Source organism: Ochlerotatus camptorhynchus, unplaced genomic scaffold, assembly GCF_037179485.1.
Source record: "Ochlerotatus camptorhynchus isolate MF236.1 unplaced genomic scaffold, CSIRO-AGI_Acam_v1.1 ptg000282l, whole genome shotgun sequence".
NCBI lineage: Eukaryota > Metazoa > Arthropoda > Insecta > Diptera > Culicidae > Ochlerotatus > Ochlerotatus camptorhynchus.
This window is the reverse complement of record NW_027040771.1, coordinates 502,868-523,558: the sequence shown is the minus strand read 5'-3', so window position 1 is coordinate 523,558 and position 20,691 is coordinate 502,868. Positions and strand designations below refer to the sequence as shown.

The following is a 20,691-nucleotide window of genomic DNA, read 5'->3' as shown; positions in this document are numbered from 1 at the left end:
AATTTTCCAAACCTGATTTTTTAGACAGATCAGAAGGCGGGAAAGTCCGTTTTCTTTTAAGTTTGCATGTATGTGTGTCTGTTTGCCTTGATTTGTTCACTACTTCTGACTGTGTCACGACTGCCGTCGAGTGACATTTTGCGCATTGAATGATTGCCTGTATTTTGTGATAGCTCTGTATTTTGTGTACGGTCTGTGTGCGGTCTTGCGTTCTACATTGACACACGGCGTGAATGCTTTGGCACCTTTTGTTTATTCGGAGGGAGGCGGAAAGAAGCATAAGCTACATCTTTCGCTACTTACTCAACTAGGAGAACAATCACAATCGGCTGATCGGAGGCGGTTGCGCCGTCATTATCCCTATTGTTGCTGGCACTAACACTAACGCTGGGTGGCGGTGGCGGTGGCGGCGGTGGAGGATGTCTACTGCTTTCCTCGCCTACGTCGACGTCTTCGTCGGCATCGTCCACCACGGAAGGAGTGTCTTCGCCATCGGCAATCGAATCCAGCGGTGCGCGTCGGCGATGAGATGATGTCGTTCCGCTGGAACCGGGTCGAGCCGTTTCGATGTAGCCCATGAACGGATCGTCGTGTACTAGCTCTATCTGGGGATCATTCAAACGCATAACGTCTATCGACGAAAGTTCGGTCTACAAGCTGGCCGCACTGGAGGAGGACACAATCGGAATACCGCTAATGTCGTCATGGAGGAGGTGGTGTGAGTGAAGACTGGCCGGGTGATGATGGTGGTGGTGTTGCTGCTGGGCAGCCGATAGGTGATGATGTTGTTGTTGTTGTTGCTGCTGCTGTTGCTGTTGCTGATTAAGGTGATGACTACTGCTACTGTTGTTGTTGTTGTTGTTGTTTGCACTGTTGCTACTGCTGGTGCCGTGGCTGTTCTTCTCCTTCTTTATCCGCTGCTTCAGGTGAACCTTGGCGTGGCGTTTTTTCTCGTCCGACCGGGCAAATTTGCGGCCGCAGATATCGCAGGAGAACGGTTTCTCACCGGTATGCGTCCGAATGTGGGTGGTTAGGTGGTCTGATCGGCTGAAGGATCGCATGCAAATCCGGCACTGGAACGGTTTCTGTCCGGTGTGGATTCTGATATGTCTGGTGAGTTCGTCCGATCGCGAGAATCTCCGATCGCAGTTTTCCACCGGGCAGGCGTACGGCCGCTCATGAACGGGAGTCTTGCTCGGGCGGTTGGGGTACTTTCGCGGTTTCACTGGGACTAGCTTCAATGGCATCGGGCACTGCTGGTACACCTGATTGAGTATCTCGTGGCCTTTGCTTGTGGATGGATTGTACTCGGCAAGCTGAACTGCGTATTGAGCCTGCTGCTGTGGCGTCAACTGGCTAAGCTGGCTGACGTCCGGGCACTGGGATGAGCTGAATGGTTCCTGCTTGGGAATAATGCCGGTTGAGGAGGTCGATGAAGGACCGGGGATGACTACATTGTGCTGGGGACTGCCGTACTCGACGGGTGAGTCTAGCCATTGATATTTAGGGGTTTGACCCATGCCCAAGGCTTGGCTGCGAGAGTACTGATGCATTTCTTGGGCTTGTTGTTGTTGAGCTTGCATGTCCAGCGAAGGTACGCAACTGGCATAGCTGGGTGGTTGCTTAAGGATGATACTGGGACAGTCCATGTTCAGACCAAGTAGTTCTACCTGCTGATGAGTTCGTTCGTCTGTGCTATAGTGATGGGAGGGGTGCTGATGATGTCCCGCCGGAGACGGGGTTTGAGCAGCGGACTGTTGAGCTACAGCAAAGTGAGCTTGAGCTGAGCTTTGAGGTCCAGGACCGAGCAGGCCGAACATCGGTGGCTGAAATAGGCTCTTGTCCGGGCTGGGTAGACCCCAACCACTGAGGCCAGACGTCGGAGACATCTGACCGGACATGATCGAGAGCTGCGAACCGGTTGCTGTCTGCAGTCCCATACCGGGACCGGCCGTAGTGGTGAAGATACCCCGATAGGAGATCTTGGTGTCTTCGTGCTCCATGGAGTGATCGTGATGCATCTCTTGGCTGACGCTGTTGCTGTGATGTGACGAAGAATGCGCCCCTGCGGGGTGATGTGAAGGGTACATTGCGTTGCTGCTGGTATTGCTAGCCTCTTCCTCGATGACCACCGATTGGGGGGTGCTGCGTTCCTGTTTCGTCGGACTGCACAGGCTTGCGCACGGACTGGATACAGGTTGGGGTTCCAGCGAGAGATCGTCCGACTCGATGGATCCTGTTCGTTGGGAAAGGGAAAACAAGAAAACGAAAGTTTTTGAATCATATTGGTCGGGGTTCTAACCTCTTACATATTTAAATTTATAATTAAGACAAAGTGCCACCTATAAATTCCAATCGAAAGCTTTGCACAGAGAGCAAGAGATAAAGAGAGATAGAGAGCGTGCGCGCGAAAGCGCGAGAGGACGAGGGGGTCATTTTTAATTTGACAGCATTCGAAATTCTGTTTCCGTTTTGTGCATAAAATTAAAATAAATTTAAATCTCACTCGGTGCATGATTTTTACGCCTTGTCTTTGGCTGGTTTTATTGATTTCGTTCGAATGTTTTCCCGCTTCGTTCTTGCTCGTCCAGAGTCGGTGCTCTTGTTAGCATAACAGGGTAATAAAATCACTTCCTTCGGTTTCTAGTGACACTACCAGTTCTTCAATTAGCTGGATGTTAACAATTAATTGATTGTGTACTTTGTTACATTTCGGCGTGGCAAAAGTCCAGAAGAAAGCAAAAGTGAGTTTGCTGAGTATCAACTGGGCAACTGCGAGCACGCTAAACAGTCACTTCCTTCGTTTCAATTTAGAACCTAAACCGAAGGCAAAAAGTGCTTATTCACACTCTTCCAAGATAAGAGACTCACTGGAAGCAAGTTTGTTATGAAAGATGCTCTCAACCGGGGCCACTCGCTCAACTACTGCTTTTTATCATCATCATTGTGTGCCGCAGTTAACAGTAGCAAACAGCTGGCAATCCAGCGATACGCGATCTCGACGGACCGGCTATGGACCTGATCGCGCGCAGTGATGCTGATGTAGTGAAACGGCGGTCCCAGAGAAAGATGATGGCAATGATGGCTACCGGGCGCAGGCAGTAGGAATAAATCAGTCGAATCGGTAATTAAAACCGGAGGGTTCTAATTAGGTTTCACGAGCTGCCATCGTCGTCGTCGTCGTCGTTTCCATCCCAAGATCAGGACCCGGTGTCTGGTTTGGTTTTGCGGTTGTAGTTTTGGACCAGTCCAGAGCATGGACTGTGAAATGATGATGACGATGATGATGATGAGGATCGCTGTTGTGTGTTTTTGTTATTCGTAATATTACGCTGTTGTTGGATGATGAGGCGCGGAGTAGGTCGAGTTGCAGCATGGAAAAGTATAAATCTTTATCAAAAACAACGGACGGATGGATGATAGAGGGTTGATCCATAGTGGGTGGAGCTACCTGTTGCATTGATACGTACAAATAGCTGCCGGTTGCTCTAGAACTTCTGTTATTGGTTCAAAGTATTTGGAAGGATAAGAGGAGAAGATTCAGTGAACCATCATCTGCAAAATCAATTAACAATTTGAGAGGCGCAAGTCTCACCATCCATAAGCCGTGTAGAGCTGAAAATTTAACTCAATGCTTGCTTGTCGGTCACCAACGCTGGCTAGTATTTTCTGTCAGTACATTGTCAGTGAAGTGTCCGATTGAAGAATTGCCGCAAAAACTGCTGCCAGATGTCGCTTACTGACAAATAATGATGGTTGTAACGTGCGAAGTAATACAAGAAATTCAGCATTGAAATGCAATTTTCATAAGACCCGCACAGATTTGATAAAACCATTGAAACATGTAAGAAAACTCTTGCCCACGCAAACTGGCACACTAAATTGACTTTACAGGTTTATTTTCAATCGAAATTGCCATTGTTTTTCATGGTGTTATCAATGCTACAGGGTGATTCAGAATAACTGTCACCGATTTCACAAATATGCAATTCTCAATGGGTAAAATGGGTATATGCTCAAGTATTTTTGTTTTAAAGTGTGTACAAATATCAAATTGTATTGATATTAGGACTTGAAAATTCTTTTGCGATTTCAGCTACTTTTATGTGTTGCAAAAATCAGCCATAATTACCCCTCTATTTTTCGAACCCTGACTACGCCCTTTGTTTCGTTCACGAGCACAGTTCACTCGCGATAAAAATTGATCGCTGAAATTTGCATATCTTCAACATGAACCATGACATTTCCTACCACTAGATCATTACCATGGAGCAGTATTTCTAAATTTTTGCAGCATGTTTATGTTTTCCAAAACAAATGCTGAAGTTAATTTCTTCGTTTTTCCAAAATCTCTAGTTGCCCTAAAACTGCTAGAAGAAGTAATTAATTGTTAATCACACTATTCAAATTATTCTTTGACAAATGGGAACTCATAAAAAAACACTCGCTCAATTTAATGAAGCTTGTCATATGTGTATCAAGATTTATCGTCCAAAACATGAACTTCTCTCTCTCCAAAAATGACCCCGTATCTTATCGCTCGGACATTGTCCATTTTTGCGTTATAATCACACATACAACCATAAACGAAAAACGAACAACCCAAGCACAACCAACAGCTGAGTGCAATCATAACGGGACCGCACTTAAAAACGTTCTAAATTACTAGCGCGTCATATTTATGACTTTATTACGCGCCAGAAAGACACACTGCAATCTCAAGAAGAGGGCGAGCCCTTTCCCTGGTCTCTGGTCCCTACGTCGTCGTCATCTTAGGCAAAGCAGCTGATCATTCAGCATATGTAATAATTTATTTTTAAATTTATCTTCCTTCCGCTGACGGACTGCATCGTTTGCCCGCTCCGCCCGGCGGCTACAATCCTTTCCCAAGCTGGGAACGGGTTCCCGAGGATCACGGTGAACTCACACCGTCATCCCAGGTGTGGCCCCCGGGTTCGGTACCTGATATAACACAATGTCAAAACCTGACTCATCAGCCTTCTATCGGTCCCTATTGCAAAGTTGCTGTTGCTGCTGCTGCTACTGCGCTCCTCGGTCAGATATGATTGAATACGTTCTTAAAGTGACAGCATATTAAAAGTGGAATAAATTAGAATCCCAATCAGTACAGTGGTGGGCGAAATTTCAGTGCATTCGAGGGTTAAAAAATTACATTCTTTAACACCTATTTGACGAAAAGCTCGCTAGAACTGCTCAAGTTCAGCGAGCTTAGCGATCAATATTGTTCAAACAATTTTCAGCCGCAGTGAAATTGCGCATATCTTTATTCGCCAGTGTATTTACACGAGCAATCCCGGTGTTGTCAGCGCTGGCTGGTATCACCGTTCCGGGAGTGGATGATGACGATGATGATGCGAATGCACTTTTCATTATTCGACTTACTCAAAACAGCGGAAGAGGTGCGTTCCGAGTCGTGATGATCTTCCTCCTCCTTCAAGTTCATAGAGATCTGTCGAGGAGCCCAGACACAATAAGTGATTCTCCCTCATTCGCTTTACCGCCCGTGTTCCGTTCCGTCTCGTCCAGGCTGCTGCCACACACAATCAGGCGAAAGCCCACCGTAAAACCTGTTTGCCGTATCACACCCGAGACTTCGTTCCACACCCTACAAAGCCATCAACGACGCTCGCGCGCCGTTCGAAACAACAACGACGCGAACCCATCAGTAACAAGAACAAGAAAAAGGGAACAAAATATTAAAAATACACCACCCCGGGAAAGAAGAAACTCTTAAGAGCTACAAAAGAACGCTCAGCGATAAAGTGTAAGAAGAGTTGGCTGTCGCACCTTCGCAGCAGCCGTACGACGACGACGACGACGACGGAAGAGAATGATCCCTGGCATGCCCGGTCCAAATATACACACTTACGCGGCCCGGTCCGAATCTTACCTCGTTCATCAGCATAATTTATGAATTAATTCTCTAGACACACTCCAGTTCCGAGAGGGGGAGCGAGTGAGGTCCCGCTTTGGCACATAATTCTCTGTCACACACGCACTCCCATAGCCACCCGTCCCGCAAGACACTTTTGCTGCTTTGGACGGGGAGGGGGACCTATTAATAGACATTCGTTTCATAACCATAACTCATCTTGGAATCCCCACACCTTCCTATTCGGTCCATTTTTCAAACCTGATGCTTTCCAAGCACCACGAAGAAATGTCACAATCCGCAGTGCGGACATTCCACCGCAACCGCTTGCGATAATTGGAAGAAGGAGGAGGTCACCCTCAGTCAGAACAACTCAACTAAATAGTCTCGCACATTTGCCCGCCCGAAACCAATGATTATCGTCCGTTTCAAAACAAACGCTCTTGGAGCCCAAAAGCCCCGTGATGGACAGATTTTTAAATTAGTCTTCACCCGACATAATTATGACACTAATTCCCGACGCCCAACCCTCCGCGCACAGTCTGCTTCTTTTTTTTTATGATGGACAACCACCTCGCGTGTGCCTGCTCGGCAGGATTGTTGTCCATCAAAGCTCGGGACAGATGGTTAAGCTCCAAATTTCTTCCCCGACAAATCCCGGCAACTGTGGGCTCGCACGCGTTGCGTTGATGGCCATTTCCGGTGTGAGCGCGCAGTGCGATCCAAGCCTTAAAGGTTGAGATTCGAATGGATCTGGTGGAGTTATAGAGGTTTCGTTTTAAATCGACAACATCATCAAAACATTGACTTGGGTGCGCGTTGGCTCCGGCGGCGAAAAAGATGCTGTGCGGGGAGGAGGAATATCGAAAACATAAATTACACTATCAGCATAAATTAAAAGCCGAAGCGAATGCCCTGTTAGTGTGTGAGTACGAATCTCCATCCGAACAAACGAACTAACGGACGAGGTTAGGTCCGTCATACTCATTGCGTTGGATGCCCGGCAATTCGGCGGGGGATTCGTTTGGAGGAAAAGAGCTTTCAATATCCGAATGTGAGTGCAAAAAAAAAAAATATGAAATTCCATCGATGATGAAAGGAATCCTCGAGTCAGTTGTTGGCATTTTGTTTGTTTCTTGAGTAGATTAAGCCATGACTTCATATTTTTAAGATCTGATTGCGTCTGCTGAATAGAAGCGAATTTGAAATGGTCTTATACATTTGATTGAGCTTTGCATTTTTTTTACTCTGGCTTGATTTCAGCCGCCGGTTCGTCCATCCCCTGCTTTTATATCCATTCTGCGATCCGTAACTCGCATGATGGGCTTCACTATGAAAGTCAAATATAATCGAATTTTTTACTTGCACCACCCGCGTTGCCAGGTCATTTTCAGAAAAATCTGGACCAGGTAAAATATAAAATCTGGAAAAATCAGGAATGCTCCAAACAAATCCTCTTTTTAACATAATGCTATTGAAATCAAAGTGATGTGCCAATCTCCTGTAAAAATAGATCAGTATGATCATCTGGAATTTATTTAAAGTACTAGAATGGTTATAAATTACATGTTTAAACAAATTATATAAAGCAAATAACTTGCAAGCATTGCTAAAATCATACAAAAGTTGAAAAGTGTGCCCAAAAAGTTCAAATATCTATTACGTGGCATTTCAAAAATTGAGCCAAATGTGGGTAAAAAACAGCAGAAAATATTGCTAGAATTGTATTTAAATCTGTAACTTTTTTTTCAAAAGAATGAGAAGCAAAGAATCAAGGAAATTTGATGGGATGGATTTTTTGAACTAATAGTCGATGTAGTCCTTACTTTTTGATGCAGTACCAGAATTTAAAGATTTTATTTGTTCTAAATAATTCTAATATTACTCTGAGGTTAATCAGATTAACAGTTTAATTCTTGACAGCATACAACACACAACACCCAGCAGACCAGTAGGTAATTTTATTTTGAAGCAAAATTCACTGGACTGAAGTGGGAATCAAAGCCTAACATCGTGGAACTCTCACACACTCTTATTCGCATGACCATTACGAATAATTTTATGCCAAAGAATAATTTTATTATATTACTAAAATGAAAGTATGATTGTTTCATTTTTGAAGTATCAGGATCTTGCAATGATTCTAAATTCCCGAATTTATATCCCAGATCATGAATTTCTTTGTTCGTCTGAATTTTCTTGAAACCCTTCACAGGATATCTTCGCCTTTTTTTGGTTCAATTTGAATCATCCTAGAATTCCATCATATTTCTTTTGTATATTCCCCTAAAATAATCTTGAAAATATCTAAACTTTTCCAGTAACATTCTAAGAGTTCTTAGCATTACCTCTTGTAATATCTTATAACTCACTCTCTAATTCCACAACTCCCTTGAACTGGCATAATTTGGATCAATTTTGTGTCCATTTTTCTCTATGAAATTCTTAAAATATTCTTAACAATTTCCTTGGTACACTCTTCAGAAGGACCGTCACACTCTTCTCAGACCTATCCGATAATTTCCTTTTAACTGCTCTGAAGGTAAGGTCAGAATTGTTTTGAAATCCTCAGGTACTTTGCCAAAATGGTTTTGAAAGTCTCCCAGAAATCGCGCTTAAAATTTTATTAAAATCAATCTCCATATAAACATTGAAGAGAATTCCTTTGAAATTATTCTCACGATTTGTATCAGCATACTCCTTAAGTTTCATCATAAGAATTTTCTATGATTTATCTTCGGGATTGTATTTCTTTTATTGAAAAAATCTCCATGTAATTGTCATCAGAGTTGACAAGAAAATTGACACCTTCTTCAACCAGAGGCACAGACTGAATATTTTACACTAGACAACGGACAACACACCACACCAATTAGACCAGTAGGGAAATTTTCAGGTTGCCAAAATTTGCACCGGGAATCGAACCCTCACTTCGTGGCACTCACAATACGCCTAAATGATGAGTTATGCTGCACGACCCCGAAGCCCAAAGAGATGGATGTAATTCTACTCAGAAGTAGCTAGAAATTTTCCTTTGATTTCATAAAGAATTCGCCTCACACTTAACTGTGAATTATTTTCAGAATTACCTTAAAATTCCAATAATGTCCAACGTTAATGGCCTTTAATAATTAAAGTGGCAAGTTTGTTTTTTTTTTTATTAGAGTTTAAATCAATTGCAGTGATATTGTTAATGCATGTTTAAAAAATCTGGGAAAATCTGGAACATATTTAAAAAATCTGGAAATATACGTGGTCTGTCTGTGTATCTGGCAAGATGACTAAAAATCTGGAAAATCCAGATAAATCTGGAATACTGGCAACGCTGTGCACCACCATGGAATTATTGCTTCATCCGACCGAGCTGCAGACAATGAACAAAGCACACCGAAACAATAGCTGCTATCAGCGCTGAGTGATTTCATACGATATTGACAACATTATTTTGGGCGTTATCACTGTCACAAAAACCTGTGCACTTTTATTCACATTATTGTTATCTATGCAGTTGAGAAAGTAAATGCATGTTTACTTTGACGGATCCACTGATTTATTTTGCTCAATTCATCCCGGAATTCAAAATTCGAAAGTACGTTTGATTGAACTGAATTTTGCGTCTATTATGACTCAATTTTATGTCAAAATTGACGCTCGTATATTTCAGTCTCAGAGCACCTACATTTACATTAATTTTTCTAAGTGTGTAGTGTATTACTAGAATTTTGACTAGAATGGGGCATGCTTGGCATACACAGTTTTGGTCACGAACTGCTCATTTGCTAATAACTTTGCACACAGTTGATGAAACACAGTACTTTTTGAAGCAGTAGATAGAATAGAGTATAAGCTTGTTATAGATACATAAAACAAAAGTAGATTTTAATTCTAGTAATAATCTTTATTTGTTTTTGCGTTGTAAAAATTGAGTGAGAAATGCTCGCTGCACATCTCGGACTTTAAGTGTAACAATTTATTGGTGTTGATTCAAATGTTAAGATTTACCTACTCTTTCCATATCTATAGTAAACTATGATCCTAATCTATCAATTACTTTAAAGAAAAACAGATTTCAACAACTGAATGAAAAGTTATTAACAAATGAGCAGTTGGTATGTTTACTGTGCATGCCAAGCATGGAATGGGGTACGCTCACAGATGTAGTTGGGACCCACAGGCTAGTCAAGTATTGAGCCAACTGAAAATCGTTAGTTTCCACCCGTTGGTAATAGTGCACTGTAAGCAAAAACGGGTTCGTAATTGTACTAATTAAGTTTGAAACCGTTATTGTTCACTCCAAGGCTTGCCAAATTCTGATACCCCGTTTGGCATATGGACGTTTGACCGAATGGATGTTTTGCAGCAGAGGTTTGGCCGAATAGATATTGCACAGAATTTTGCGACACGTCAGTTTGGCGTGAGCTCTTTGGTGTCGCAAATGAATGGTATGGAACTGTACTGCCCTTTTCAGCATAGTTGTCCCATTCGTTAAAACAGCAAGCTGAGAAAAACGCGGTTGAAGATTTTTTTCTCCATGGGCTCTTATGGATGGGACAACATAGTTTTGTTATTTTTCGCGACATTTTCTGAACAAAGTAGGATTTTTTTCGTGTACATTGTAAAGTGATGGTACTTGACAATCGATTCCAATGTATAACTCATAATCGCCAAAAATGCTAATGGGACTGTTATGCCGCACAGGGCAGTGTATTAAATCCAACAAAAAGGTTTTTTTTTTTAATTCCTATTATAAACTTGAATTCAGCTCATTAGCAAATTCAGCAACTTTCGGCTCTGTACAGAAGCTCTATACTGATCAAATATAAAAATAAATTTGTCTAATTTAGATAATTTGATGTTCTTCAGTTATATTAAAATTTCATAAAAACATATCATTGCTTCGAACGAAAAGTTAAAGCTTCTAACGTTATTGTTTACGTGATTGGATATCGTGATCATGAAGGGTGATTACATATAAATAGACCAGGTGTTGGCAAGTGCAGCAAACATATTTTAAATTTATATTCAAATGCAAAAAATTGCATGATTGGGGTAGCCTTTTTGCCATTGCCAACCGTAATCACGTTCTCTAGAGCAAAGTTGGATATCCTCACTCTCATCGCCAGCAAAACAGAATGTTTGTTTATTGTTATCCTCACTTTCGCAGAAAGTAATGCACAGTCAACTCTCCATATCTCAATGTTCTATATCTCGATATGTGACCACTTTTTTCTCTATGTCTACAGTTATCTTTGTCCTTTCAAATGGTCTAGTAGGCTTTTCTTGTTCTATATCTTGATCCCTCCATATCTCCATGGTCCCTTCAATATCGATGTATGTATAAGCAATACAGTTTACCGCATGCTATCTGTTTTGTTTGATTTTTTAGTATGGATTTGACAGTTGGTTTAGCGAGTCAAACCCCGATAGTCCGGCCATGATTTTGTGAGATTAGCCCGGGATACTGTATGAGTGTTTGATTGATGATGAGATGTACAAGATGACTACAAAAGTGCAATAAACATAAAACTTATGATAACCCGAAAATTTCCAATAATATATTGATGGCCTTAGCATGTTAAAGAACTGCTCATGTGTTAAGGAAGAACCCGTATAAACAATAACCATTAGAAGCGCCTAACCACCAATGCGGGATATCATCTAAACTTTATGTGGTATGGTCGAACCATATACGATATCGTTAGTGTATGTTATCCGTTTATTGCCCCGTAATGTGGGTAGATCACCTTTTCGTGGTACGTTACGGGATGTAAGATCTACCACCGATTCCTAGTCCTGACTACTTCAAACTTGGGGAACAGGATTTTTCAGTAATCAAAGGAACACATATTAGTCCTTGTTACTTTTTATGCCTTGTTGATAGTGACAAGACTCGGCTTTGCCCACCGAGGATGATCTTGAAACAAGGAAAAAAATGAGTTAGTTAGTCTTCATCTATGTGATTCCTAATCTTCTATTAGTTGTTCCCTAGTTTGAAGTGGTTAAGACTAGGGTTCTGATGCATGGTCATTATCAATGTAATTCCTTAATTTTGTTGCTAAGGAATCCAATTTTGACTGACAAAGGGGCGCGCCTTTGGAGGGTGTTTCAACACTTCGAAGGGTATAAAGAGCAGGACCTCTCAATTAGAGTCGGATCCTTGCGATAAATGCAATAATGACAACCGTAAAAAAATCGAATACTTCATCATTTCTCAATAGTGATGGAGTAATACGACATGCACTAAACTAAGGACACGGGATATACTACAATAGATCAAATTACTAAATCGCAGTGGTGTTAGGCCCCGAGCAGAGGAGAAAAAATATCCGTTTATTAGGGAAGTCAACTCCACCGGAGCGTGAAACGATTTTCTTCTGTCAAAGAACTTGTCATCTTATAAGGAAGAAGTCATCTCCAAGGGAGCGAGAAATGACCTTTGAGTATTTCACTTGGACTAATTTAGACTAAGTTTGATTTAAATACAACATCTGAGAGATGCCGGAAAACATATCACAGGGAAGTCTGGAGAAACTTCCAAAACTCGGAAGAAACTTCCTGTGAAGTTAGAAAAGCTACCTGGAAAAAAGGTTTTAGGGGACAGTTAGAAGAAACTTTTAGGGGAAACCGGAAGGTTGTTAAAAAACTGATACCCCCAGTCGATGCTGGAAGGAATTAAAAGGCCTACCGGGACAAGCTTTGGGGGAGATTTCGGAAAAATCTTCCATATGATAATTCTGAAGGTAGTTATGAGAAACTACAGAGGGAACACGAAAGAAATTTTTTGCAGAGGTAATCAAAAGGAGTTATTATGTAATGATTCGGTTAAAAATCACTTTAATAAAGTCTTAAAAAAAAGGAGGACTTCTAGACGAAATTTTTATGGGACACTGAAATAAAATTTCGGACGCATTTGGTCGGAAAAAAACTTCCTGAAAAGTAAGTAAGTAATTCCAGGAGAAGTAATAATTCTTCGTGGATCGTTTAACAGAAGTAAACATTCTGAAAAATCTATCTGGTCACTGGATACCCGCATTTCCCGATTGCTGGCCATGCCTGGGAAGAACCAATCAGCTGTTTCCCGATTCCCGGTTATCCAAAAACGGCCGGGAAATGGAAGCACTATGGCATATGGCGTAGGTCCCATATTGAGCTGGCTGCTCAAGCTGCACAGGAAGTTGTCCATTTTGTCCGATGTTCCTCTCGGAAAATTACATAAATTCGAAGAAATCAAGCTTGGTATCCAATAACATTGAATCCCCATCCATTTTTAATTTGTGGATGCTGGAGCTTGTGGATGCTTGTGCAGATTTAAATAGTGAATTTAAGGCAAAATCCAGAATTCAAAAGGTTATTTTTCATGGCATTCTAAAGCAAATGAGATCCCAGTGTTCACTCGGCTGTAGAAAGAAACAGGCCACTCTCGATATCTGTCACACGATCGTCTGTTTACTCGGCAGCAACAATTGTGTTTTATCAACAGTTCTGTCGGTCGATGCGTCGTCGACTTTGGAAAACAACCGTTTAGTGATGAGTGTGTGAGTGATGACCACATTTTGCGTCCATTGATGCAATGGAAGCGCTCTCACCCCGTTGGCGATACTGCCATACAATGAAACCACTGGAAGCAGCTCCCGTTCTGATGGAGGAGGCTTATTGGATAGCTGAAGATCAAGTGTTTATTGTTTTGTACCTTTTGACTATAGTTTTAAGATGTATTGTATAGTGAACAAGAATCCTCGGCTCTGTAAAGTTAATTCGGTTGAGCCTTATCAAATAAATAAATTATCGAACAATGAAGCAAATGAGAAGGAATTTCAGCATCCGAAGGGAATTCGGAGGAGTATTCTAGGTGAATTAAGCATCCGCATAATCCGCATCATTTCAAGCAACTAAATGATGATATGACTACTATCTTGAAACCAAGCCTAAAAGGATCACCTGTGATCTTCTATACGCCGGACGTAAACTCAAAACTCAAACCATGCAGGGATTTGGCAGATTCTGTGACTTGAAAAGATTTCAAGGTTTTAAAATTAACAAACATGTTAACAATGCCAGACATTGGACATTGCAAATTTATCAAAATATCGTGTGATTGAGGCTTCGAAATTGTTTGAGATTCTCACTGGTGTTATTTTGGATAATTGTCATGATCTTGAATTTAACATTTTTTTTAATTCTGGGGCAAACCTCAGGTTTAATTTTTATTATAGTGTGAAAATGTTAAGAATTTTGAGCCGGAAGAAATCTTCAGAATTCAAAAAGAAATGATTGATCCATCGAACTTATCATTTTTATTAATAGAATTCGATTATTATAGGTTTCAAAAAATTAGAATCATGCCGATCAAATGGCCGACTATTTCCTGGTTTTTCTCAGTTGCATACGATTCCTGGTTCAGTGGCCATTCTGATAATATTTGATATTCTAAAGAATTTCAGGATCACTCTTGATCACCCTGATCTAAATGACTGAATGTGCTAAGAATTATTCCTTATAATTCTATTACGATGAGAGCAATGTTGGGAAAATATCAAACACTCAAATCTCACCAATGCCCAAGATCACGCTTGCTTTTTGTAGGCAAAAATCAACAAGCAAGCAACTGTGGATGATAGCGGATATCGTAGCTACGAATATAAAACTAACAAAACTCACCAGCAACAATTCTACCTAGACCGTGGTGAGTTTGAGTTTCATGATTTTTACTTTACATCCGAACGCGACCCGAAACTACCAATACCAATACTGGATGAGAGCATATCTGAAGGATTAAATTTCTTATAGTCCTGGTCCTCCTGGTGTGATAAGATCATATCTGATGGTCTTCGTTTGAAGTTTTCATCAGATGATGGTCTTGAGAATTATTCCTTACCAACGTAATACGATAATAGAATTTCTGATGGTCTTAAAAAATAAAAATTACTATCACATCAATTTGGAGAATCTAAAATATTTTGCTGATACAAATTATGTCACACATGTTATGATGAGGTCCCATAAGGCGTTACGTAATCGTTTAATAAATCAGGACATTATACAAGACTTTAACATCCCTGATCACGCCAAGGGATGTAAAGTCTTTGGTCCCCGGTTCATGAGTTGATGGGTCGATAGGTAGGGTCCAGGTGTGGCAGTTGCCTTCCTGGCGTCGGTAGCATTGGTGCTCAACACGGAAAACAAAGCAAGGAGAAAGGAGGACATTATACAAGGCTTTGTGAAGCCTGCAAAACATCAAGATTAATGCTCCAGGATAAGTAAAAGAACCCGAAATACATAATATTAGGGGCTTCCACGGTACTTTACAAGTTCAAAAATTTAAATCTAGTTTAATGAACTTTAGCAAGTAAAGTTCTGTCCCATTAATAGGACGCATGACGGATGTGAGCCAAGTTTTCAGAAAGTTCATTGCATTACGCCTTTCATCAAATTCAACTGGAAGTGATTGAAAAATTTCCCAAAATTACGGCAATCATACGCCACTTATAAGCAATCGCCTCGAAACATCTGCCACCCTCGCGCGTGCTGATGACCCGGTTCAAAGAACGCATCTTTCTCAACTGGCCCCATAATAATTGGCGCTGCTGCTGTTGCTAGTAGTGCAGTTTTGATCTGCAGCACATTGGCAGTTTTGGCATACGGCCGGCTGCCTAGAACATTGTCAACTCTCTGTGAAATAGTTGCCACCGCCGTCGGCCGCACGCCGTTGCGGTCATTTGCGTGCATAAAATTTCCCTTGGCGGCGTGCGGCAACAAGTTTTCTGATCTGACACGGCTTTCTTGTGGCAGGGGGAGGGGGAGGGGGGGAGAGGAGGTGACTTTATTGCCCTCCGACCATCATTAAAGCGATCTACTACAGCTACAAGCTCTGGAATCTCGCACTTTTCCACGACTAATTTACAGTTGCCAACTCTGCCCGACCTACCGACCGACCGACCGACGACGGTTGGGTCAGGAGGGAAGGGCAGGGGTAAATTTATTTGCTTCGTCTACTTTCTTTTTCGGTTTGTTTTTAAACAGTCATATTTAATAATAACCAGTCGGTCATATGCAGCGGGCGAGTGCAATGTAGCAGTCAACATATTTGGCAAATTTATTGGCACGCAAGGATCTAGTCAAAAACTAGGCGCTCGCTATACAATGTTGGCGCCGTTTTTAGGACAATTTCCCCGGATGGTGGGGGTGCCGAGCAACGGAGGTCTGATTTATGCCCCGAAGGGGCACTGCTATTCTGCAGTAGCATCAGAGAGCATTTATTATTTATTAGCTTTTGGCATTATCTCGGAATGCTCCCGCGTGTTTGCATTCACGCGCTCGGAGGATCAGTCACGAAGCGGTTGAGACCCGCGAAGAAGCGTCGTCTGAAGTAGCAGCGCGCGCTGAGCGTGATTGTCGGATTAGCGCCTCTATCGCGGGCGAGCACTCAATGGTTCTCCGGGTTGGTTGCACAGCACACGCACTGCCAACACAGCACACAAGGGTGCAGACAAGCGGTACCAGGCTAATGTTGATTAATCTTCCGCAGGGAGGTGGACTCCGTTAATTGATAGGGGGTGGCACTTTGTCATTAATCGGACGCATAAAGATAATGGAAGAAGGTGGAGAAATGGGCCGAGACTTACCTGTGATGGGTGGTGGCTCTACGACGGTCGACGGTCCGAAGAAGGACGGGATGTCCCCGGAGGTTGTGACGGGTGTGTTGAGATCGCCGGTTTGAGCGTCACCCTGCGACTGGGACTGGTCTTCGGAGGACTGGTGCAGGTTCGAGTCCGAGGAGTGATGACCGGTGGTCGAGGTTGTGCTCAGGAGGCTCAAGTGTGGGTGGTGGGAATTACTGGGATTGGTGGAGGACGTTGAGGTGGATGTTGTCTGGGTGGTGATGGAGGAGGAGGGTGTAGATGTGGAGCTGGAGGTGGTGGAAGTTTGAGCCGTCGTTTGGTGGTGACTGTGACTGTGGTGATGAGTGGTCGTCTGCGAGTGATGAGTGGCCGCTGTGTGGCTCTGGTGGTGATATGGGTGGTACAGGTGATGGTGATTGTTATTGAGCGTCGTCGAGTTGTTGTTGTTGAGGCCCAACGATGTCGTCGTGGCGGCTGTCTTGAACAGGCCGCAGGTGTCGAAGCTGAGCACGTTAAAGTGCGCTGCAGCCGCTGATTCGGTCAGGAGGAATGTGTGATGCGGTGGTGCAACCAAGGTTTCAAGCCCTTCCATGATCATGGCAGCTGCTGGTGGTCCAGGGGCAACGCCACCTGTGAGATAGAGAGGGAAGGAAAGAAGAAAAGCTCTGTGTGAGAAACGTGAGATCGAAGCAATCCAAACCTAGCCGCGTAAAATTAATTAATTAAATGTTATTAAACAATTGACACTTGACATGGCACTAATTTAGAGCAATTCCGCGGCGGGATAGGCCGTGAAAGTGAACCCAGTTCGCGTCGCGTCTGATATGGTCACTGTGTCACTGTGGCGTGGCGAGTTGCTACATGGTGTGGTACACAAACACAGCCGGGCGATTTGTAAACATTGCATTCTAGACGATACGCGTGCAGTGTAACCTTAAATAGTGCGCTATTTATTTCCATTACATGGAGACGCGCGCTAGGGAGGGAGAGAGCTGTCGCAGTAATTGCCGGTTCTTTTGCTTCCATTTTCGGAAGTATCGTTCGCGTCATTGTCGCTCGGTTTACACGCCGGTCTTGCTCAATACATAGGAAAGGGCATGCCTTTCGCACATTTGGGTGATTACTGGCCGTCGATAAAAATTAGAGTGAGTAAATTTTGAACCGGTTGACAAACATGTGATATACACCAAGACTAAATCTCCACGTTGAATTTTGAAAAAATTATCGATTATTATACATCATCTCAAAGAACTTTGTTTTCTGAGCACAATGATTTTTTTTTCGATCCAATAGACTTTTACCTCGAATTTTAAATCAAGATTCAAAGCAAAATCATAATTCTGGAGAACTTCGAGATTATGGCGTAATTGCTTTTGTAAACAAACATGCTAATCGTCGATTTCTCGCGAGTAAAAGCCAACGAACTATACCAAATGATAATAAATAAATAAATTTAGCTTTAATTCGCGATGGTGGTTTTTTTCTAATGAAATCGCACTTATTTAAAATAGCTCCAGTGCACCAACATTGATGAAATTTTATTTTTCGGTTGCATTTTTAATACACTGTCTATATCAACTCGCTTACTCCCATTAATGAGTGAACTTTGACACATTGTGAAGTAATGTGGCTTTTCACCCATTTTATGAGTAACTGGTTCCCAATATTTATACATATTTTTTACCCATCGAAGAGTTAAGCCACTTTACTTCTAAATGGGTCGAATTTTACTCATTATTGGGTACTTTCAAACTAACATGTATTACTCTCCCCACTTCAAAAGTAGACATCCCCACCAATCATATCAGTGCCATAATTTCGTTAGGTCGGACTTGCTTTTGTAAACAATGACTTCAACCGCCGATTTCTTTCAAATAAAAGCTCACTTCTGCATAATAACGATGCCAGCTGGCCGCTGGCCTCTACCTGATGATGTCAATAATTTGCAGATGTGAGCATTTATTCACGAGAAATCGACGACTAAAGACATTGCTTGCAAAGAAAATAGGCCTTCTGAAATGCTGGCTCTGATATCGCTGACTATGATCTCGATCGATTGAAAACGAAGAAATTCACTGAAACTAAAAATGTAAGATTCTCTTGCTGTTTTCCATAATCTGTATCAAATCATCGCATATCCAGCTTTTGTAATGTAGCCGACGGAAGGCAAATAGCGAAAATCCATATCGACGTTAGTGCTTCGTATACAATTACCTACTCCAAACGTCAATCTATCGAAATTGACAGCTCGCTCAGGCAAACTAACACAGGGATGATGTTGGGAAAAATTTCACCTTGTCTTCAGGGTAGTGTAAGTTTGCAAGCTATCATTTTCGATAAATTTTCGTTTGAAGTCATTGTTAACAAAAGCGAATTGACAGTTGATTTCTACCGATGCATTGGACTTAAATAAAGTATCACCTTGTTTGTGGTTTTGTACGAAAATATTGAGTCAGAAAAAAGTCTGTTGTAAGATGTGCCGACGCATTTATCATAAGAAAACTATTCAGAGGATGTAAAAAACCCATACCAAAATTTGACTAGTTGCCGATTTGTTTACGTGTAAGTTGCAATGAAGCTTATAGCACATTCGTTTATTATCGACTGCGAAACCGAACTTTTTGTCAGTGCACCCCTCAAGCTGGGGCAGGTTTTAAAAACAAACAATCAGTTTCGCGAAATTGTGTGATAAATTCTAGCCAAATTTGTCTTAAACGTTTTGTTTTTGTGCTGATAAATAAGACTACGCACATTTTGGAGAAGAACTGTATAGCAATTGTTTTATAGTTCTTGAATTTATTCGCACTTTGACACATAGCTAACATATTTTCAGCTCACTCCTTGACCGCCAAGGGGCCCTTAGATGTGTTTTTTTTTAACCAGCAACCAATTACTACCATTACAGTTATTTGAATAATTGGGTTGTTTGGGGGTATTGAAGCAAATATAAATTCGTAATCTGCATTATAAATGGAACCGAAATCCAAAATATTATGATTTTGGTGCCCTGGAACTATTTTACATTATCTTCGCGCCCTTCGGTGGTACTTAGTATGGGAGTGAGATGAAAACCAATTGATTTTTCTTTTCTTTTTAATTTATCGTCGGTCTCTGTTCCATCCAATGACGGCAATCGAATGTGCAGGGAGGCAGCTTCCACGCCTGCGTAGGATATCGCACCCATTCATCAATACACATGGGCTGGGACCAACGGCTTTACGTCCTTTCCGAAGGAAGACGTGACCAGAGATTTTTAGGCCTCAGAAAAATCCCACCGTCCTCGGCTGGGATTGAACCCATACCCATTGGGGTGAGATGAAGGGCTATGGGATCGATAAAATATCGTTGTGTTCAGTAAACGAAGCACTCTCAGATGATTTATAAAAAAAACGGTATGGCTTAGATCTAATTTTGGGCATAAGCACAACCCGCACTTTGCCTCTCTATCTCAATGGGTTTTAACACAAATTGAAAAGTTTCTACTACAGATGTCTTTCAAATTTTTTTTACCTTTCCATACAATTCGTTATATATGATAAAGAGTCACAAATTGTAAGATATGGTCAAAAATCTATCACTCTTTCTTGACTCTAATGTCGGCCCAGGCTGTTTGTTGAAGTTATTACGACCCTAGGTTAATTTTTACTTTATCATGGTTATTTTGGGCATGTGGACGTCTGGTAAAGTTAAGTTTCATTTAATATTTGAAGGTGATCTGGTGTTTTTTAAGGCTATTTGGATGTTTTATAACCATTTTATCTGTGTACAATCATTTGTCCGAATGACCTTTGGCCGATCGCCTTCTGACCGAATGACATTTGGCCGAACGCCATTTGACCGAACGCAATTTGCCCGAGTAGCACACTTTCATCAAAAAAAGTTACATCAACTTGTTTATGACTGAAATAAGTCGTATATAAGTTTCTACAATTGATTTGTGTCAACTAGGGTGCTACTAGGGTGTCTGAACGTCATTTGGCCGAATGGGTCGTTTGACCGAATACTTAAAAATTAATTATCAATTTTCGAACATTACTGAGTATTTCAAAACTCTTGGTTCGGAGTAATTTTAAGTTCCCAGATCTCAAGTTTAGTAGAATTTTACGATCCGGGGCTTTTATTTCTTTTGATTTTCCACAATTCTGAACTTTTGACGTGAAGATGGGAAGATTTTCAAAA

The 20,691-nt window shown here is 41.8% G+C and overlaps 1 protein-coding gene across 1 annotated transcript in view; it reads right to left on the bottom strand.

Annotated features, from left to right (window-relative positions):
* Nucleotides 1-644: 644 nt before the first annotated feature.
* Nucleotides 645-20,691, bottom strand: part of sr (stripe) — a 322,818-nt gene continuing 302,771 nt past the window's right edge. Inside the window, exons 4-5 of the mRNA XM_065228095.1 lie at nucleotides 16,516-17,142; nucleotides 645-2,236 (exon numbers count right to left, since the gene is read on the bottom strand). Coding sequence (XP_065084167.1) covers nucleotides 651-2,236; nucleotides 16,516-17,142 — 2,213 coding nt within the window. The 3' untranslated portion in view covers nucleotides 645-650. The remainder of the gene's footprint in view (nucleotides 2,237-16,515; nucleotides 17,143-20,691) is intronic.